This window comes from Lissotriton vulgaris, chromosome 2_1, assembly GCF_964263255.1.
Source record: "Lissotriton vulgaris chromosome 2_1, aLisVul1.2, whole genome shotgun sequence".
NCBI lineage: Eukaryota > Metazoa > Chordata > Amphibia > Caudata > Salamandridae > Lissotriton > Lissotriton vulgaris.
Window position 1 is genome coordinate 907,389,615 of NC_141687.1, and position 23,485 is coordinate 907,413,099.

General features: G+C 43.2%; 1 protein-coding gene across 3 annotated transcripts in view; it reads left to right on the forward strand.

Moving 5' to 3' along the window:
• INPP5B (inositol polyphosphate-5-phosphatase B) overlaps positions 1–23,485 on the forward strand; it is a 783,203-nt gene that overhangs the window by 672,363 nt on the left and 87,355 nt on the right. For all 3 annotated transcript variants that reach the window (XM_086956440.1, XM_086956441.1, XM_086956442.1), the window contains one exon: positions 15,498–15,611. In XM_086956440.1, coding sequence (XP_086812566.1) covers positions 15,498–15,611 — 114 coding nt within the window. The remainder of the gene's footprint in view (positions 1–15,497; positions 15,612–23,485) is intronic.

A 23,485-nucleotide genomic window follows, 5' to 3' on the forward strand; every position in this document is an offset into this window, starting at 1 on the left:
AAAGGGAATTGAAACTGGCTCAACTGGAGCAAAAAAATAAAAAAAAACCAAAATTACTTCTTTTTGGGGCACTTGTGATTATCACCTGCAAGGACGATGAGCTTTTTTCACCATAGGCGATAAGCTTGCCACATGCAGAACAAGTGATTTTAAAATCGGCAAATCTTGGCTGAATGCAAGGCATCATCTCGGATGTTTCTGGTCCCGATGAAGTGGGTTGGTTTGTTTGGGAGGTGGTCCTTGACGACTGGGGGAGGTTACTGGCCAGTTCCCTGAACTCAGCACGAGAGTAGTTGTTTGGGTGCTTTCTGGTCATATGACGAATCATGGTATAGTTACCAAATGAATATTTTTTGTTTGGGTTGCCCCGTGAAAGTTCCTCATTGCAGATTAGGCAAGTTACCTTGGGCGCATTCACTTTTTTCTTGCCCTCTGGGATTGAAAAAAACTCCCATACAATGTGTGGCTTGGGTTTGTATGGGGTATTTTCTTCAGGCAGCCATCTTCTCCTCCCCTCCTCCTCTTCCTCTTCCTCATCCTCCTGTTCTTGACCACCAATATAATCTTGAGGTGGTCCTCTTGGTGGTTGTGGTGGTGGTGGTGGGGCAGATGCACCAGCTGCTGCTGCTACTGAAGCCATTATTAATATCAAAAAGGTACAGAGATGTACAAACAGGTCTTCCTCAGTCAAAGGACAAAGTCAGAATAAGGAAAAAAGGTGGGGTCTTTCATCATTTAGAACAAAAACTGTCCTGAACCAATGAGAAGTGTTATTTTCAGGTCACAAGACCAGGGGCTTCATCATTATGAAACTAAAACTGTTATGAACCAATGAAAAGTGTTATTTTCAGGTCAAATGACCCGACGCGCTTACGCTACGCGCCCCCGGGCGCGCCCGGGGGCGCTTCGGGTCGCGTAGCGTAAGCGCGTCGGATGTTTACGTTGCGCGATCGTATTCGCTCGAGTACTTCCGGGTGCGCTTACGCCGTGCGTATCACGCGGACGCGGCTACGCGATACGTCATGATCATGTTTTCGTTCGCGATATTGGCGCTTACGGGACGCTCCTCGGAGCGCGCCCGGGGGCGCTTTATAAAAGTACGCTTTTCGGGGCGCTCCCCGGGAAGCGCACCGGGAGCGCTCCAAAGCAAAAAATAAAAAAAAATAAAAATGGGAAAAATTGTAGGGACTGGTAGCCCTATTCTTAAGTGGTTTTTACGAAAATTAACTTTGATAAAATATATATTGTGCTACATTGGGCTATATATATATGCCAAAATGCCAAAATGTAACCCAAATGTAGTCCAATGTAGCCCATTGTAGCCCAAAGATGGCTACCAGAGAACAAAAAATGTAAATGTAGCCCAAATTTCAACTAGATGTAGCCCAACTGTAGCCAAATGACAGAATGTACCAGAGTGTTCTAAAGAACAACTAGAGTGCTAACAGTCTTATTTATAAAGTGAGACTTATAGTTAGGAATTAGCATTAAAAAAACCTATGAAATTCACTGAAAAAACCATAGGTTTCACACCAGTTATAGTTAGGAATTAGCATTTAAAAAACCTATGAAATTCACTGAAAAAACCATAGGTTTCAGACCGGTTATAGTTAGGAATTAGCATTTAAAAAACCTATTAAATTCACTGAAAAAACCATAGGTTTCACACCAGTTATAGTTAGCTGGAAATTTTACTGATATAAAACCATTGAAATTCCCACGTTATAGTTAGTTGGACTCACTATAACTTGCGCGTGCAATGCACTGCTGATGACATCACATATTACATCACTCATGACATGGTCAGTGACATCACTCATGACATCACTGATGACACCATCCTTGTAACACAGTGACAGACGTCCTTTCACTGTAAAGTAACCTTTGAAACACATATTCAAAAATAGAAACTAACATTAACAAAAAAGTGGATATACCCATACCAGTTACAACAACCAATTCAGTAATTTCACCATCTATATACAAATTTGCACATTCACCAACAGTTTTATGTATTCACTCATACATATACTCACTCATCATATGTAGTGATACCCCTATTCATTCTGTTACACACTGACAGTCATCAAAAACTTACTCATACATATACTCACACATGCAAATAAACTAATAAACATCCATTTATTTGCATATACAACTATACACACATTAGCACATTACTTCTAAGGAAACTTACACATACTTACTATCTTAAACAATCACTTATAGAAACACATACTTATTTAAACAGGAACTCTTTCAATCTCTCACTCTCACATATACTTACTTATATACATCAATTCTCATATATACAAGATTTAAACATATGTAGTTACTCATAAAGACACTAGTGAGAGAGGCATTCACTCTCTAACACACACATATACACACTCATCCACCCATACAATCCTACACAAATGCTGTCTTCAAAACACATACAAACAGTGAGTCAGTCATTGATGCATCTATGTGCTAAGTAACAGCCCCACCAAACCATACAGACACTCATACTGATACTATAAAAACATCTAATAACCCATATACACACATATGTAGCTACTCACCAACCCATGCAGCCACTTATACACAAAGTAAAACACTGATACATATATTTAAATATTTAAACATTACTCGCTAATATATGTATTCACTAAGATACACTTAATAAGCCAGTTAACCAATCAATTTTTTAAAAAACAACATCCATTTAGACACTTATTTAAACATTTATTCTTCCATCGATCTTAATATATACAAATATAAAATATTATATTATTTATTTTTCAGAAAGGCACACATTCACTGGATGGTGTCATCAGTGATGTCATGAGTGATGTCACTGACCATGTCATGAGTGATGTAATATGTGATGTCATCAGCAGTGCATTGCACGCGCAAGTTATAGTGAGTCCAACTAACTATAACGTGGGAATTTCAATGGTTTTATATCAGTAAAATTTCCAGCTAACTATAACTGGTGTGAAACCTATGGTTTTTTCAGTGAATTTAATAGGTTTTTTAAATGCTAATTCCTAACTATAACCGGTCTGAAACCTATGGTTTTTTCAGTGATATATATATATATATATATATATATATATATATATATATATGCACAAAGTGAGACTCTCTCACCAAATTATCGCAGCCGCCGCCACAGCAATGTTGGAAAGAAACCACGCCACTCCAACGTTCGTCATGGGCTAAAACAATTTATTCAGCGTTCAAGCCACCAGATCTTACGCGTTTCGGGCGTCCGCCCTTGTTCATATATATATATATATATATTCACTGGAAAAAACCATAGGTTTCACACCAGTTATAGTTAGGAATTAGCATTTAAAAAACCTATTAAATTCACTGAAAAAACCATAGGTTTCACACCAGTTATAGTTAGGTGGAAATTTCACTCCCATAAAACCATTGAATTCCCACGTTATATTTAGTTGGACTCACTATAACTTGCGCGTGCAATTCACTGCTGATGACGTCACATATTACATCACTCATGACATGGTCAGTGACATCACTCATGACATCACTGATGACATCTCAAATGACATTGTGAATACAATAATCTTAATAATATTGAATCTTAATATTATTGAATTTATTTATTAGATCTATTTTTTCTTATATTTTTTTAAAGGAGAGAACATTATTTGATAAATATTTTTACAAAAAACATCACTTGTGTCAAGGATATACACAAATATACATCAAATGTTGTTCCTGCTGTTACAAAATTTCAGTGAGTACGATTGATCCTGACATTGTTTTGATAATTCATTTGTAACCATGAGAACATATCAAACAAATTTTGACAACCATTACTGATATGTTATATATTCATGATGTCATGCATCAGTAAAAACAACTGGTGGTATGTTGGCACTACGCGTATTTAGGCATAGCCTTCGTCAGGGTTCCGTTACAGTAAACACAGTGTTATGATGGGTCCTCTGAACTAGACAAATTGTTGTATTTCTCAAAAGAATATCATCCCGGGCCGGAAGGTTATTCTTTAGATGACGATGGGTCAGCGCCAATAATCTTGAACTAAGGTTATGTTCAAACAGTATTGCATAGGCTAGCCTGATGTAGAGAATACAGCAAACAACGAAAATGGCCATAGAAAGTTCTAGTTGGCAACTATAGAGGAGGCCATCGCTAAAGCAGACTGATGCGGTGCCTTGATACGGAGGATTGTTCACAATCTATATGGTGGCCTGTGCCAGTTATATATAGATTCACCGAAAAAGCCATAGGTTTCAGGCACATTATAATTAGGAATTAGCATTTAAAAAACCTTAGAAATTCACAGAAAAAACATAGGTTTCAGGGGCGTTATAGTTAGCTGGACATTTCACTCATTCAAAACCCTGGAAATTCCCCCGTTATAGTTAATTCAGCTAACTAGAACTTCCACGCCCTCAATGCACTGCTGATGACATCACATATTACATCACTCACGACATGGGCAGTGACATCACTCATGACATCACTGATGACATCTCAAATGGCATCACTGATGACATCACTTGTGACATCATCCCGTGAATGTGTGTTTTCTGAAAATTAAATATGTTTTATATATGTATATCTCAAGGTCGATGGAAAAATAAATGGGTATATAGTGTCTAAATGGATGATTTTGTTTTTGTAAAATTGTTTGTATAACGGACTGATTAAGTGTATCTTAGGGAATACATGGGTTAGTGAGTAATGTTTAAATATGTCAATATCTGTATCAGTCTCTCTCTTTGTGTATAAGTTGGATTGGTGAGTAGCTACATGAGTGTCTATATGGGTTATTACTTGGTTTTCGAGTATCAGTATGAGTGTCTGAGTGTCTGTATGTTTCAGTGGGGGGTATCACTTAATGCATAGAAGCATGAATGAGTGAGTCACTGTTTGTATGTTTTGAAGACAGTATGTGTGCAGGACTGTATGGGTGGATGAGGGTGTGTATGGGTGTGTTAGTGGGTGAATGACTGTCTCAATACTGAATTTATAAGTAACTACATATTTTAAACTAGTATATGTGAGTATTGGTGTATATAAGTGAGTATTTGTGAGAGTGAGAGATTGGAAGAGTTCCTGTATGAATAAGTATGTGTTTTTATAAGTGATAGTTTAAAAGAGTAAGTATGTGTAATTTTCTGTAGAAGTAAGTGCGGTGGTGTGTGTATAACTGCAAATGCAAGTAAATGGATGTTTGATTCTTTGTTAGCATGAGTGACTATGTGTGTGAGTAACTCTATGGATGAGTGGCGGTGTGTAACAGGATGTATAGGTGTATGAGTACATATGATGAGTGAGTTCATGTATGAGTGACTGTATAGGACTGTTGGTGAATGAGTGGATGTGTATGTAGATCTTGGAATTACTGAATAGGTTGTTGTAACTGGTATTGGTATGTCCATTGTTTTGTACATTTTAGTTTCTATTTTTGAATGTGTGTATCAAAGGTTATATTAGGGTAAGAGGAGGTCTGCCACTCTATCACAAGGATGATGTAATCAGTGATGTCATGAGTGATGTCACTGACCATGTCATGAGTGATGTAATATGTGACATCATCAGCAGTGCACTGTAACTGGAGAATTTCTAGGGTTTTGTACGAGTGAAATGTCCAGCTAACTATAACGCCCCTGAAATCTATGTTTTTTTTAGTGAATTTCAAAGGTTTTTTAAATGCTAGTTTCTAATTATGCCTACAGAAGTAGGACATGTGAAGAGAAAACGCACAGAAAGAAAAAAAATAAAATGCAGAAAGAAGCAACAGAAGTCCTCAAAGACGAAGAAAAGTGCCGGAAGAAGGAAGACGTGCAGAAAGAACAAACAGAGGAGCAGAAAGAAGCCTTGTTGCAAAATCATCCTGTACCCTCAACTTTTTCAGACGGGTACTGGTGGTAACTGAGTCTGACTAGCCAGTCCTAGAGCCAGTGCTATGTTAAAAGACACTTAGAATACAATGTAAACACCTACATACACTAGGGAACACCTAGTGATACGAGCGGTACCCTTGTGATTAGCTTGGCCTCCTCTGTAAGACCCTAGTACATAATAGGGCAGGGGGAATAAAACAACCTCTTAAAACGCACCACAGTGCGCGTTTGCACACTGGTGAAGGTAGGGGGGAGGGGGCCTGAGGAGACGTGTGCAAACACGCCCTGTGGCTGTTTTAATTTGGAGGATAAAGTCCCCTTGAATCCTGAGAGTCCCTAGGGTCAAACAAGCCCACTACGTACCTCCAGGAAGCGCCGTTGCAGAGAGGTGTAAAAAGGGGCACGGCCTGGACCACCTCTCTGCAACGCAGCGCAGTGGCACTTACTGGAAGCACCTGGTGGGCTGGTTGGCTCCCAGGGATTGAATGGAAGTTATTTCCCCAGCTTAAAATGCGCCACAGGGTGTGTTTGTACATGTCACCTCAGGCCTCGTCCCCTCCCTTCCCCACTTTTTTTAAACACGCCCTGTAGCTGTTTTAAGTTGGGAGATTAAGTCCCCTTGAATCCTGAAAGTCCCTAGGGTGAAACTAGCCCACTAGGTACCTCCAGTAAGTGCTGTTGCAGAGAGGTGCAAAAAGTGGCACGGCCTGAACCTCCTCTCTGCAACGCAGCTCCGTGGCGCTTACTGTAGGTACTGGAGGTACCTGGTGGGCTAGTTGGCCCCCAGAGACTATCAGGATTGAAGAGGAATTAATTCCCCAATGTAAACCGTGCTACAGCATGTGTTTGCACAAATGTCAACTGAGGCCCCGCCCCCTCTCTTCACAACCGTGCAAACGCGCCCTGTATCGTGTTTTAAGTTGGGGGATTAACTCCCCTTGAATCCTGAGGGTCCCTGGGGTGCAACTAGCCCACCAGGTATCTCTATTAAGCGCCACAGAACTGCGTTGCAGAGAGGTGTAAAAAGGGGCGTGGCCTCAGAACACCTCTCTGCAACACAGCTCCCTGGCGCATACTGGAGGTTACTGGTGGGCTAGTTGGCCCCCAGGGACCTCCCGTATTCAAGGGGAATTAGTTCTCCATCTGCAAACGCGCCAGGGGCGCATTTGCAGAGTGCTGCATAGAGGGAGCGGGTCCTCCGACGCGATCCCGTTATTGTTTTTAATTTTATTTTTAAGAAGGGCCCCCTTCTTTTTCAAATTTATTAGCCCTGGGGACCCCATCCCTCAGGGCCTACCCCCTATTTTTATTTTATTTTTTAAATTTGGAAGGGGGCCGCGTGGCCCCCCTCCCGAAGCCATAACCTGCCCCAGGGACCCCATCCCCCAGGCCTGGCCTTTTTTTATTATTATTATTGCTTTTGGAGGGGGCTGCGTTGCCCCCCTCCTCAGGCCACTTATGCCCGGCGACCCTAACCCCCGGGGCTGGCCCTCTCCTTTGGGGACCGTGGGGGGGTCCCCAATCCCCCACGGTCCTGCCGGCTCCCAGAGTCCTTCAGGAACCAGCATAGCTTTTCCACATGCTAAGATGCAGCTCCCCGTGTGGAAGCAATTGTCTTTGGTTTTTGGAACAGAGAGCAGGTTTCCTGCTCTCTCTTCCAAAAACCAAAGCTGTTTGCTATGGCAGGGCGGGAGCCGCGAGGCTCCGACCCTGCCATAGCTAACAGCAGCGTCCCAGGGGTGGGCACCCCGGGACACTGCAGGAGCCGGAACCTGGGTGGTGGTGGTTCCTGGGGCTGGGGGTCCGTCACAGACCCCCTTATTATAATATTTAGAGCCCCGGGGAGGTGGCGGTCCCCAGGGCGTGTCGGGGGGCTTGACCCCCCAGGTTTTTATTTATTTTAAAAAAAATTGAACACAAGCCCCAGGGGGTGGCAGTCCCCGGGGCTGCGGGGGGCCGGGAGCCCCCTGCAAATATTTTCTTAAGGCCCGGGGTGGCGGTCCCCGGTGCGTGGGGGTGGCCTTTGAGCCCCCCACCCATGTACTTATAAAGCCCCGGGGGTGGCGGTCCCCGTGGCTGGGGGGCAGTGAGCCCCCCCGCACATAATTTTGAAAAGCCCCGGGGAGTGGGGGTCCCCGGTGCTGGGGGGCCCCTTTGGGCGCCCCATCACAGTACAATGTTTGCCCCACGAATTTGTCTCACCTGGGTGCTAATTATTAACAAAGCGCGGGAATCCGCGCTTCGTTTTTGTTTGTGGCCGGATCCGCGCACCCTGCATGGATTTTGCCGATTTTTAAAAAAAACATTTTTTGGGGGCCCTGGAGTTCCTTGTGGGACCCCCTAAGCAGGCCTAGGGGGTCAAGGTGTTTCTATCCTGCCCCCTTTTCTTGTTTTGCGTGTTTTATTCTGTTTTCTTGTGCCTCGGTTCTACTGAGGCAAAGATGACTGTCAACACTTCTTGATTTGGAGGGTTGAGAGCCAATTGGCATGAAGTTCGTGATCTGGAGGTTGCGCGGATCCTGCGCAGCCATAAGTATCACAACTTTTTACATTTTGATTTTCTCAGCTACTACTGAACGGATTTACACCATGTAACAAAAAGTGTTCTTTCTGAACCAAGGGCTACCTTTTTGCCAAATATGGTGTAATTCCGTTCAGCAGTTCGGCCTGTAGCCGTGTCTAAAGTTTCCTATGGGAAATTGCATGGGGAGAACACATTTTGGGACTCCCCTTTTATCTTGGCCCCCGCTTGCCGAATCACCCCGAAACTTTCAAGATAGGAGCGGACCGGAGCGTGCCATAAGTTTTGAAAATTTCACTAAGATTCTTCAACCGGCGCCAAAGTTATTGGGAATAGAATATTGTGATTTTCCTATGGAAAATAGGTCCTAACTATAACTACCTACTGGCGTCCACCAGTAGGTAATATACTTATTTAATGCTCCAAAAATATGCAAGGGTGAAGAGATGTGAAGGTGTATATGAGATCACAATGGAGCATCCTGACTTGATGTAGATATGCACGATATGCTGATATGATGAACGCGTACCTCCAACCTAGTGGCATCTCCCTCCTAGAATGTATTACATCATTAATACAGTTTGAAACGTACCATGAAAATTTAAATGAATCAATACAATGACACAGTCCTTGTTCTGAGAGAATGTTAATTCTCCAAGTGAGTTTTGAGAGAATCTGGATTTTATTCTAATTTTTTCTCTGAGTGTCATAGGTAGTATTGTGTCTTACTGCATCCAATGTGAAATTAAATATCTCCGCTAGAATCTGGGGAGTTTCTGGCCTCTTCCCTTACTGAGTCAAAGATTGATTGGGCATCTGTTTTGCTCCAAAGGTCAAACCTTCACCAAGCATTAAATCTTTGCCTATGAGTCTTTGGCTTCACATTCTTGTCAGAATGGTACACGTTCCCTCCTCAGGGCTAGTTTTCTGTGTGTCTTCCTTTTTAATGTTTAAAATTGACTAATCACGTTTAGTTGGAGGGTTGGTAATACCTTTACTTTAATGACATGCAGATTTTCCTGATTCTCACTTATAGAATCATTTTATTATGTCATATCTAGAATCTAGCATTATACATGTTTAAAGCTGATGAAAGCCAAAGAAGTAAGATACCTACAAATTAAAAGATCAAATTGTTGCTGCATTTGGCCAGTTGGCTGACTGCAAAATGTCATCAAGTCCACCACCTGACATAAACATGCTATTGGCCATTGCTCCACAGAGGGAAAGAACCTTGAGTCACTCGTGTCCACACCAGCTTCCTGCATTCTAGTCTTTGTCCATCTGGTCAAGGTTGGAGAAGACAAGTTATATGGCTTTTAAAGAAAATGAACAGCTGTTCTGCTCTAGGAAGTCAAATTCCTCTTACTCTGTTCAAATACTCTTTCAACATCACAATACACAGCTCGGCATACTCTTCATAAAACAGACACAACATTGAAGTCAATATGGTCTTGACAATACCCCAAATGGTATTATGGTGAAGCTTTGGTGGTCTTTGTATGCAAACTCGCTTCCTTATCTAGAAACCAAAGCATCATTACCGCTTGTTCTTCCTTCTCTCAAACTGTAAGCTGACACGATCACTGATCTGTAACAGCTTAAAGTTCTGTTGTTTAAGCCTTTAGTGGACAGTTTTGATAAAATGTTTGCCACTATCTCAGAGGATGCTTTGTTAGGATCTGTACCCCTCTCCAGGTTCAAACAAACCGGAACCTCTAGGCCCTACAACACCTTTTACTTGTACATAGCATCCAGGATTTATTGAGGAGCCTCTTGTGAACGCTCCTACAACCAGAAAAATCCTCTGATATTTTCAAAACAAGTAGCCTCTTGAAAGTCCAGGAAACAATGTTGCTCCACTGTCAACTTTAACCCCTTCCTCACCTAGGCAGGGACACCCCCAATGTCATAATCAGTACTAAACAGATTTGTCTGTAAACATAAATATGCTGCATTTCTCTCCAATTTCTCCCTGCTATCTATGCCAGGTAGGGGTTGCAGATTCTGTCTATAAACTGAGCCATGAAGCACATCCAACAGCCTCTGAATATCCTAGAATACAACTAACACATTTAATTTCAATTGCATTTGACTGTAATCTCTCTGGTATCTATGACCTACCAGCATTCCTTACCCTGATCAAGAGGAATGACAGCCCACTCACTTTATGGGGTTTTCGAAAGCTGGTAGATATTCTGCTTACAGGGAAATATTCGGATCCAAATTAACTCTGATTGTTTCCTCGATCTGCAACTCCCCAAGCGATTGATGTATTGCAGTGCAGACACCTTGTCCATGTGCAACAACACTAAACAATTCTGATCTTCAGAAAGAAATCTTTTCAAATGCATTATAGCTGCATCTACTGTTCTACCAATTACAATGTTCCTCCAGCCTCTGATGGATAAGTACATCCTCCCATCCCAGGGTGCTCACAACGACTTCCATTACGAATTCAATTAAAGTTCCAGATATTTTGCAGCCATTAAGAGCTTCCAGACTTTGTCTTCATGCCATAGCCAATTGTGCTAGATAGTGTTTTTCAAACACAATATAGAGCTTGATAATGGAATGGCTCAGGGAATATTGCTTGAATTAAAGCCACCACTGACCAATTGCTTGAGCCACTGTCAGCAAACTGGAAAGCACAGCCTCCAAAAGATGCAGATCTTTGATTTGATTTTCTTTAGTGGAATTGTCAACACCACCTTTCCAGAATCCATCTGAAAACCAAACCCTTCATTTAAATCCTTGCATGGTTTCAAAATTGATGTTCACAGTGAATGTCAGATACTTTGATGCTTGTTGCCAACGTCAAATGCTTTGTCAGTTCCTTAAACTCTTGAAATGTCAACAAGATGTCAAATAAGCTATCACCCATTTACTCCTTTCCTTTAGGAAAGCAACCACTGATCGAAGCCCCATCATGAAACACCAAAGGATTGAAGAAAGGACAAATGCCAAACCTTTGATCTGAAACTATTAGCCTGCCCATTTGATCTGCAGATAATGTTGAAAATGTGCCACAGTAAGCTCAGTAAAATATGCATCTTTGAGCTTGAGTTTAACCCTGTTCCTGAAGATAGTTTCATAATCGATACATTTTCCTAAATTGTCTATAGGCTACAAATCTATTCACTTCTGTCACATTTGTAAATGCTTCCAGCTCTTGTATTCTTCAGTAGAAAATAAGGCACACATGGCCTCTTAACTTCTCTGGCACCTTAACTACTTCTACCTTCTCCAGCCATTATTGTACTCTGGAACTTACCAAATGCATGTGGGCCTCTTTGAAAACCTCCAAGGCTCACTGACGGGACAGCTTTGATTTGCTAAGCCTGTCTGCCTTCAGCATCAAAGGATTACTGGTTACCCCCTATCATTTTACAACATCTTTCAACCAGCATCCAGACTTTAATGGGAAGAACCTTAAAATTGCTTCCATACTACCCATCTTGGGTTGTGCCAGGCAGTTGTGCTGTACCTCCTCTGCCTTTTGACCTTGGAGATAGTCCTCACTGTTAGAGGAAGTCTGTTGTGGCCTGAATCTCATATAAGTATCCTCTAGGGAGATAGGGGTAGAAGGAGAGGCCCTGAGTTTGCTGGCCTCCTTCCTCGACCAGAGGGTACAGAAGGTGAAGCTGGGAGACTTTTTATCTCCATCCATACCTGTGCAATGTGGGGTTCCTCAGGGGTCGGCATTAAGCCCGACCCTGTTCAACATCTATGTGACCCCATTTGCCAAGTTGCTTAGATCTTAGATCTTTTGGGATGGAGGTAGTCTCCTATGCAGATGACACGCAGATTCTGGTGTCCCTCTCTCACCCTGATGGCTCGTCCCTGTGAAACTTTAGGAACTGCATGGAAGCAGTGTCACAATGGATGATTTACAATTCATTAAAGTTGAATGGCGAGAAAACGGAGATCCTGGTGTTCGGCCCTAACAATAACGTCTGGTCACCTTAATGGTGGCCGTCCTCGCTGGGGTCCTGCCCTACTCCCACGGAGTCAGCGCGAAATCTAGGAGTAATGATTGAACTGGCCCTCTCTATGACCTTGCAGGTAAATAGAAGTGTTGATACCTGCTGGGGGATTATCAAAATACTCAGGAAAATAAAACATTACCTGTCCCCCCAGGCGCGGAAGCAAGTGGTAGTAGCACTTGTCGCTTCGCGACTCGACTACTGCAATGCCCTATGCATCGACATGAATAAGAGCCTAACACAGCGCCTTCAGACCGCACAAAATGCGGCTGCCAAATTCGTTTTGGACACTCCCAGACTAGCGTCATCAACAGCTGCTAGGAAAGCCCTACATTGGCTTCCTATTGAAGCGAGGATCACCTTTAAGGTGCTCTGCCTGACTCATAGTGCTCTCTCTGGCAATGGCCCTGGAGGGGTCAAGAAACTGCTGACCCCCTATGTTTCGGGCAGACTCCTTCGTTCTTCCTCAAAGAATCTGCTTGTGGTACCTCGCTTCCATAAGAACAGATGGGGCGGTAGGGCCTTTTCTACTATCGCCCCAAAGCTATGGAATATTCTTCCAGATGAAATTAAAACTCAACCCTCTGTTCTTCGTTTCCGAAAAAAGCACTAAAAACCTGGTTGTTTGCAAGGGTGTATTTGTAGTTTATTTCTATTTGCTTTTCTGGATTTTCTGTTAGGCGCCTTGACGCCTTCGGGCTAAGTCGCGCTTTATAAGATTCTTTTCATTTCATTTCATTTCATTACCTTGTGAATGAAACTGAGACCATTTATCAACCCCTTCTTCAGGTTCACTAGAGTTCCACAAACATTGTCCTTTCCCATTAACTACCTCTCTTTTAATTAACTTTTTCCTGAGTGATTTTTCTTTGCTCATTTCTTAGATTGTGCTTTTTCTCTAACACTGCTTCTATATCTTCTGAAAAGGAGTAGAACATTTTGCTTCTCTTCCAAGCTTTCCAAATGCTACTTTCACTACTTTCCGTACTGAAATATAACTATCTTTGTAATGATACTTTCTGGAATCCCCTTCAGACTTAACATCGGTTGTTACAGGCTCATTTACCACAGCATCACTCATGTTGTTACCTATTAATGACAACAAAGAATCTTTTAGAACACATTATTCCATAAACTACATTGGCATCATCCTATTAACTGTAAACACTAAGGAAAACCACTGACCACTCACTGTGGACAAAATCCTACTGAATCCCAACACTAATGGTGTTCACTATGTGTCAGGCATATTGCATTATTCCCATTAACACAGGAAGATGTCCTACTAGGCAAATGTAAAATGATAAAACTGCCACCCCATGGTTACAAAATATGGAAACCCCCAAGACGCACTCATGAATGATGTATGCTGCAATTAGCCAACGCTAAAATTCTCGTTAGATATTGCAACTATGCAACATCTTACATGTGTTGGAGTTATATTTAGGAATGCATGTATCCTGCTCCACATCCCACACTTTCTTGTTAACTGCTAAATTTCCAAGTTACTAGGAAGGAAAGTTGCACAACTATTAAGGACACAGAGATGAAGATTATGTTTTTGTTTGATTGCTTACAGCAGCCACACAATGAACTTCAACACAAAACAAACCATGGTTGAAAACTCACAAGCCTCATTGTTTGTCTGCCTGATTGACAATCAATCAGAAGTTTAACGGTTTATAGAACACCACAAAATCCATACATTATCCTATTTCTTTGCACTAAGGCTTGCAATGAAAAGTTGTAGCCTGGCAAAAACCTCAGAATCCCTTTTGTCTTCTTCCCTTCCTGTACTAAAAATCTATTTAAAATTTAAAACTAAGTCGGTTCAAGTGTGATTTATTGTGTTTTTTTTAATAATAACTTTTAATAGTGGCATGTATTTTGCCTGCACGTTAGGTGCCCATTTATATGGTATTTTATATAATGTTTACTTTTAAACATGCTGTAATAAAGTGCTTGAATGCCCCTTTAACATGGTAGCTGCCTACAATTTGAATGCGTGGTTTGGTGGTGATTCACTCTTGTCTCCTTTACAAATAATAAACTGCTTGGTACAACTGAAAGGCTTGTTATTTAACAAAATATCACTAGTAAAGCAGCCACCTATTTGAAGGTTTTTTAGTTTTACATTTTGTATTGTGCAAATGACAGCCATGTTAAGGTGGTTGCATTATTTTATTTTTGTGACTTATGCTTACATTAGAGAAAAAAAACATTGTAGCACAAGCGGACAGACCGATTGGCTTTGCCAAAGCTTGTTTCTATTTATGGCCATTCATTACTGAAAAAAAACATCCACTACACTAGCTGGTAGTATTCTATTAAGCATCCCTGATTGTATCTGTAAAATGTAGCGTTATTTAGTCACATGAACCATAAAATGTAGCTTACCAAAACTAAATGAAGAAGGAAAATGAGCCGCCTTCTTCAGAAGGGAAATGCAGCCAGCATTTAGATATAGAGGGCACCATCCATCTCTGTGCTTGGGTGCCACTGCAACGTCTTCTCTAGCGTTGGGTATTCCCCAGGGCATGATGCTCATCAACTTGTAGCCCAAATACTAACAGAAGAGTGTGGGAACAACATTCTAACGAGGAAGGCTTTAGTATCTAGCATGTGGTTATATTGTTGTGGGACACTTCTTTGTCTGGTTCTTAAAGTGTACTTCTGAAGATGTACCATTGAAGAGTTTAATACATGTTTGTAGCCAGTCCAACATGAATGGGAAATGTAGGACAATATTTATAAAACTTTACTATGAGTTTTAAAAAACTCTGCTGAGTAGTCCTGTGTGCTCAGCCTTTTGTACATTCTACATATGTAATTACAAATCTATTCAGCATTTAAATCTACTTATCATTCATGCACTGAAACAAAATGTTACGTAGGATCTTCAGTAGTGGTATTTATTTACACCAACCATTGCATGCTTAATATCTAATTGTAAAAATAGCTTGCTTAAAGTATTCTGGATATGTTATTTTTCTATATTCTTGATAGATGCTGTATTCTGTAAGATAGTAAATTTCAATGCATTCAAATTTGCTTATTTGTATGTTACACAATACCCAAAATAATATGTTTCTGTTTCAGACACTGATGCCACTTCAAATGACACAGTCTTACTCGGGGAATGAAAAGCCACTGGATATCCCAAAAGAGATCTGGATGATGGTGGATCATCTCTACAAAATGGCCTTCGATCAGGTCAGCCATGATAGCTAATGCAAGCAGTGGCAGGTAGAAGTCACCGATACTTGCAGTACCTCAGCTTTTGTGAGATCGCCCAACAATGATTTCTCATAGATCTGCAATGACACTAGATACTGATAAGTGAGGCAGGTCAGAAGTATAAGAGGGACAGATTGAGCATTCAGTTTGAGCATTGACATTTGGTATAGGTTCCCTAGAAGAAACCAGCACTTTACCCCACTTCCTTGTAAAACCAGAGAATTGACATTTTTAGAATGACAATGTAACCGTTCCTTATTGTCCTAGCATTTACCCAACAGAGTTATGATTAGAGCTTAACTTCATAACTAAACTAGTGCAATTGTGAAAGACTGACCTAAGTTAAGTGTAGAAGCCACTTAGAGAAGCTATTTGTTTTTGGTTGTGTGGCTTCACAGCTCTCATCAGTACAGGTCAGCAGCCTCCACTTGGGTCTATTACTCAGGGCAGCTGTGCTAAAGTGTGACAGGGTCAAATCATTTTTCTTAATCTGTCTATCCTAATTAAGCCAAATCATGAGCTAGATGGGTAAATATGTAGCTATTGCTTTGCTAGTGATATCAATGCCGAGCCATTCCTGCTCCGTTTAGAATGTAGCACTTAAAAGACATGACAGCTCTGTTTTATTGCCTTTGTTTGACCGTATACCTGTTGCTCCTTGACCTCTGTTCATCTTTCATGGACTTCAGCAAGTATTAACTTTAACATTTATCAAACTGTGCATTGTTTTATAGGAATGTCTGAAATTTTCACCCCAGTACTGGCCCAGAGGTACAGCTAACTGTTACCAACTGACACTGTGGCTGAGAAAGATCTCTGTACAAGCCTTGCTCAGATTGGGGACAACATATTTGCGTTGTCATTCCTCACGATAAGTGTATTTATTGCCTTTATTCCACTCATGAAGCATCTTGCAGCAATAACTGCAAGACCTTCCCATCATAGATTCTTAAGGATAAAGATAATAGGTTGGCTGTTAGCTCGCTGGAAAAGAAGATAATTCTCCCTTCTAAAGGGAAGCCCCCTCATCTGGGAAAGTCTGACCAAGCACTTCCACAAAAACGACACAAAAAAGAAGCATCTGGAACTTTTTTGTGAAAGGCATTAAAAAGGAGGAGAAACAACCTACACAAAGAATTGAGCAAAAATCCAGTGCATCTGACATCCTCTCAAACATTTCCATCCTCAATGAAGGTTCCATCGGTGAGTACCATCAGGTTGACGGCCACCTCACTAGTAAAGCCCACCAGCAGTTTCCCATCATGGATGACAAGGGAGCTGGTCTCATCAGCAACAACCCTCACCAAAGACAACACTGGCACCGATCCCTGTGGTGACAATCACCTCCCTGTCAATGTCTCTGTCAGTGACAATTCCAATGCACCCATCGATGGGAGTGACCACCTCAGTGACTATACTTTTGTAAATAGCATTGTCAACAACAGAAAGTCCTTTTCCACCTTTGTTTTTCTTGCATTTTCTGATGAAGGTTTTCACGTGCCTCCCACTGCACATACTAGACTCAGAGTTTGAAGCTGATGTCAGTGACCTGGAGCAAGCGTCTGATGCAACCTATAGCACTGTGCAATGGCATGATTATAAGGTGGGGTTTATGCGAAGAGGATTACTAGGAGTATGAATCTCAGCCTCAGATGTTCACAAGTGAAGGCTTCCCAAGAAAAGATGACAAGTTGGAACCCATAATTCCATGTGTCCTTCCAAAGCAATCTCCTAACCAGAAGGTATTTTCTATCCCATGTGGCCAGCAGTTCCAAAACTAGCACAAACATCATAGGGAACCGGAGACATCCCTGCCTAGTTTCCCTCTCCAGTTGGAAAGGACTGGACATCACCCCATTGACCCATACCCTAGTCCATGGTTGTAAGTAGAGGAGCTCGACCCATAGCCTGTAGCTGGGGCCAAAGCCCTTCTTTTTTAATACTTCAAACATACATGGCCGCTACAATGTGTCAAACACTATAATTGTTTCCAAGAACATCACCAGAGTAAGGACCTACGCTCTCCTATTCTATGCAGTCCACCTTTGTAGCCTCAAGTCATTGAGTTTTGTTCCCCTGTTTGAAAGAGAGCCTGATGGGTCCAGAAGGAGCAAGGACGGTACGACACTTTGCAATCTGGATAAAAGGTCTCTCGCAGGGATCTTAGCCTCTTCATTTTAATAGTGAGATATTTTCATGAGGCACAATCATGATGTGGTTTGCCTTTCGTAAATATTACCACTATTGTGGCTATTTGTTGGACATATGGCAGCTGTCTCATACTCGTGCATCCTCAAACATATGTAAACAAAACAGGTGATGGACCGAATGTGGATCAATGTCACACATTCATCCCAGTCCAAAGATCTGGGCCCAAATCCATCGTTTTTTTGCACTCCACACCACCATGGGTTAGACAATGGCGATATGCAAATCAGCTCTGACCCTGTGCCCCATGGGAACAGTCCAGTCCGAACTACAAAAGCCATGTCCTTCCCAGAACGGAATCAAGCATCCGAGGACCGGACCGGTTTCGAGGTAACACCTCTCATCAGCCCGGCTAGCTTGACTCCAGTGGTGTGGAGTGCCTGGGACCCACGTCTGAGCATTTTGCAAACAAAACAGGTGATGGACCGAATGTGGATCAATGTCACACATTCATCCCAGTCCAAAGATCTGGGCCCAAATCCATCGTTTTTTTGCACTCCACACCACCCTGGGTTAGACAATGGCGATATGCAAATCAGCTCTGACCCTGTGCCCCATGGGAACAGTCCAGTCCGAACTACAAAAGCCATGTCCTTCCCAGAACGGAATCAAGCATCCGAGGACCGGACCGGTTTCGAGGTAACACCTCTCATCAGCCCGGCTAGCTTGACTCCAGTGGTGTGGAGTGCCTGGGACCCACGTCTGAGCATTTTTGCAAACAAAACAGGTGATGGACCGAATGTGGATCAATGTCACACATTCATCCCAGTCCAAAGATCTGGGCCCAAATCCATCGTTTTTTTGCACTCCACACCACCCTGGGTTAGACAATGGCGATATGCAAATCAGCTCTGACCCTGTGCCCCATGGGAACAATCCAGTCCGAACTACAAAAGCCATGTCCTTCCCAGAACGGAATCAAGCATCCGAGGACCGGACCGGTTTCGAGGTAACACCTCTCATCAGCCCGGCTAGCTTGACTCCAGTGGTGTGGAGTGCCTGGGACCCACGTCTGAGCATTTTGCAAACAAAACAGGTGATGGACCGAATGTGGATCAATGTCACACATTCATCCCAGTCCAAAGATCTGGGCCCAAATCCATCGTTTTTTTGCACTCCACACCACCCTGGGTTAGACAATGGCGATATGCAAATCAGCTCTGACCCTGTGCCCCATGGGAACAGTCCAGTCCGAACTACAAAAGCCATGTCCTTCCCAGAACGGAATCAAGCATCCGAGGACCGGACCGGTTTCGAGGTAACACCTCTCATCAGCCCGGCTAGCTTGACTCCAGTGGTGTGGAGTGCCTGGGACCCACGTCTGAGCATGCTAGCTTGACTCCAGTGGTGTGGAGTGCCTGGGACCCACGTCTGAGCATGGCTAGCTTGACTCCAGTGGTGTGGAGTGCCTGGGACCCACGTCTGTGTTTGCATATTCCGCCCTAAGTGCGCTGGGGATGCCCAGACGTGGGTCCCAGGCACTCCACACCACTGGAGTCAAGCTAGCCGGGCTGATGAGAGGTGTTACCTCGAAACCGGTCCGGTCCTCGGATGCTTGATTCCGTTCTGGGAAGGACATGGCTTTTGTAGTTCGGACTGGACTGTTCCCATGGGGCACAGGGTCAGAGCTGATTTGCATATCGCCATTGTCTAACCCAGGGTGGTGTGGAGTGCAAAAAAACGATGGATTTGGGCCCAGATCCTTGGACTGGGTTGAGTGTGTGACATTGATCCACATTCGGTCCATCACCTGTTGTGTTTGCATATTCCGCCCTAAGTGCGCTGGGGATGCCCAGACGTGGGTCCCAGGCACTCCACACCACTGGAGTCAAGCTAGCCGGGCTGATGGGAGGTGTTACCTCGAAACCGGTCCGGTCCTCGGATGCTTGATTCCGTTCTGGGAAGGACATGGCTTTTGTAGTTCGGACTGGACTGTTCCCATGGGGCACAGGGTCAGAGCTGATTTGCATATCGCCATTGTCTAACCCAGGGTGGTGTGGAGTGCAAAAAAACGATGGATTTGGGCCCAGATCTTTGGACTGGGTTGAGTGTGTGACATTGATCCACATTCGGTCCATCACCTGTTGTGTCCTCAAACATATGTAGCACGTGATTTGTCAGCTTACTGGCAATGCTTTTATACATCTCCATACTAGGCAGACCGTTCCCCCCTGCTGCTTTGCCTGATTTCTCTCGCCTGACCGCCGTGTTGACTTCATCAGCTGTCAGTTTTTGGATGAAAACTGTAGTATTTTAAAATCGTTGAGAAAATCAACTGAGAGTTAATTGTTGTAGCTGGCTGGCATGCACACCTGTTGATAATAGCCTCATTACTATGTATGGTCCGCCCTGAGCATGACTTCACCTCTGATACCTAGTTCCTGTTTTGTTCTCTACGACCAGCCAGGCCTGCAGCTTGCCTGATTTGTTACCTTCTACACATAAACCATATCTGCGTGTGGCACATGGTTTTTGATCATGCTTTTCAGACATGCTTCACAAGTTGTACTCTTAATACATGCCCCTCCTGCTTCTCACACATTTGTTTAATTTGTCAATGACACATATATACAACATGATTTTGGCACTCAGTCATCAAATGCTGTTCAAATCTTGCTATTAAGCATGCTTCTTTTGCATGCTGTCCACACATTTTCTTCACAAGGATGCACATTGTTTATACTGGAATGTCCTGTGAATGGCAAACAGCAGCAAATGTCTGCCTTGAGTGCCCGACTCCAGGTCAAAACTGGTATACTAACTTTTTATTTAGTTCTGGCACCATGGTAATCTAGCATGTGCATAGAGTTCCGAGCCTGTCCCTGGTTATGTGAGTCCAAAACCTATGTTGTGACTTGGAGGAGTGCACAACATGTACCTTCTTAGCTTGCGTAGTACTACTGCACATACCCTGGTTAAGTCACATTAAGGGGTGGTGGCAGTGTACTAAGCTTTTATGAATGTGATCAGACCTTTTTCTGTGTGTGCAGAAGAGTGTGCTATACGGACCCCTCTTGTGTAAGGATCTGCAGTTATGTGTGACCCGAATCTTTGTGCTGCATTTGTGTGTGTGTGTATGCATGTATGTGGTATTTTTATAGCACAAACCTAGCGAAAAGACATCAGAGAGCTGTACATGGTTAAAGTTAGCATAAAGTCAACAAGTTAGAGGAAAAGAATTTGGATTATGGATGGTTAATACATTGTGATGTAGCGTTCACTTTCTGTTTGTCTTCAGTGTGTGTATGTGCAGTGCATGTGTGGTGTGTGTATGGCAGTAGGACTCTGTATGTGATGAGAGTCTGAGTACTGGGATCACTGGGATCCATTTTTGGTGACTCTTTATTTAGTATGGCACAAGATGGAGGGTGGTTACAGGGTTCCTAGACAGTGGAAGTGCATTGAATATATTTCTCTGGCTGGCGTGCGGAAATCCAGATGCTGATGTGAAGCATAATGGAGACAGGACTTCCCTCAAGAGCCTTGTTATTAAAGGGCCCCAGTATTTGTTCTTCCTGAGTTCTGCCATTTTGTATAGGTTATAGGGTAGTGGTGAGGAGTAGCACTGCAGTTTCTGTTGTTCAAGGCGAGGAAGTTTCTAGGTAGGGCATGTCTAGGCTTTCCTTTTCTCAGTTTCTGTTTTTTGTGAATACCAGTTGGGTTTTTCAGTGTTTTGCAATGTTTTCAAAAATTGTAAATTTCAGTAGTTAGCAGTGTTTACTCTTTTTTTTGCTGTGTAATAATCAAGGGTATTGTGTTTTTCCAGTGCTTCTGAAGAATTTGATTTTTATTTCCTTCCTTCTCTCATTCATTACTATTGGTAATTATTTTCTTCTTACCCACTCCTAATTCTCTTCACTGTACCGTTTCCATGAGTTTGTGCTTCAGTGTAACTTTTCATTATTTGCCGCGCATCCCTGCATTTCACATTTCCAGCACACAGACTCTGTCCGCTTTCCTGCTGTACAGTCACATCATGTTTCCAGGATGTAATAGATTGGGTATATGTTTGCATCCAATATAAAATGTATTGCAGTAGGTAAAAGGTTAATGGTGAGCAGTTACAAACATCTTTAGGATGCTCTGTTCTTCAGATAAATGACAGTGATAGACTGAATGGAGATTTTCTTCTGGGAACATGAGATGTATTATGGGTTGCTCAGTTCTTTGTTATTGTTGACCAGTGTCACATTGCACGTCTTGTGATAACCGAAAGCATTGGGTTTTATAAATGTAGCAGTACTGGCTGATCCTGGTGTATTGCTGCTACATGGTCATAGTAGAGATGTCTGCTTCAAAATTGATATACAAGACTGTTAACTAAACAGTCTTTGGTCGTAGCAATCTCTGCTGCTGTGCAGCTGAGCTAGTAAGGAAACTTCATATCTGATTGAGACATCTAGACGCGGATTCCTTAACTTAGAATATCCCCCAGGCGTCAATCTGGATCAGGAGATTTCTTTTACAACAGTACCTCTTAGCACCGGCACGCTGACTTCAGTTTACTCCTTTTCTGCGTCTCTACACGGATCCAGGAGAAGAGGTTCCTGTGGTCTGTTTTATTTCAGGCCTTACCAACGCTTTTTAGTGTCCGGGAACAGTGTGCAATGCCTTCGGGCTTCAAGTCATGTGACACCTATTCGCGACATATGTCGGTGACGGATCCACACACGGATCCACACACGATCTGTATGTGGTGCTTGAGAGAGCATCACAACTCCGAGGAGTGCGACGCCTGCTGGCAGCTGAAGCCGCAGCTCCTGCAGGAACGTCGGATAAAGCCGTTGACCTCCTGGATGACCCGTTCGGCGTCCAAGCGTTGCCGGGCTCCATCTCGAGCTGGGGCTTCTGTTCGGGACAAGTCACAGAGTCGCTCCCGCGAACGTCGCTCGCCTGAGGCAGGTAAGCACAAGAGAAAGTCACAGCAGTCGTCAAACCCACATTAAGGTGACATCTGAATGAGACAATTTGTTATAGATTCCTTACCTTAGATTTACTCCCAGGCGTCCGGAGAAATGTTTTCTTAGCCGTACCCTGTGCCTAGGTTGGTGGTGTTGGTCTACTCTGTGTCCGTTGTCTGCGTCGTGGTTGCCTGGATGACATTGCGGTATCTACTTAGACGCCGCCCATGCGTGCCGGCATCCGTTCGTTCTTTTTCCGAGCAAAGAGCGCAGATCCGGAGAGAAGCTTGCCCCTTTTTGTCACTTTATGACAAACCTTTTTGACTTTTGTCGCGCTATTTCTGTCGAATCCTGGTGCCCGAGGTATAGTCCACCATCCGGGCTTTAAGAGTTGTGACTCCTTTCACAGGTTGATGTCCGTCACTGATCCACACCTCGTGTGCCTTTGGTGCCTGGAGCGCGACCACGACCCGAAGTCGTGCTCCGACTGTCGGGCCATGGCCCGAAGTCTTTACAGGAGCAGTCCTGAAAGCTCTTGGCGGCCCGGCTGTCGACTCTACGCCACTCAAAGTCTCTGTCAAGAGGGAGGTCGCGGACCAGTCACGGAGCCACCACCATTAGTCTTCCTCAAAGTCTTCGCACTCGCCGGGTAAATTGAAGCACAAGAAGAAGGCAAAGAAGCATCGCCGCTCTTCGGCTTTTCCCCTTCCGTCGGCCGTCGTGACGCGGGATGCAGAGGGT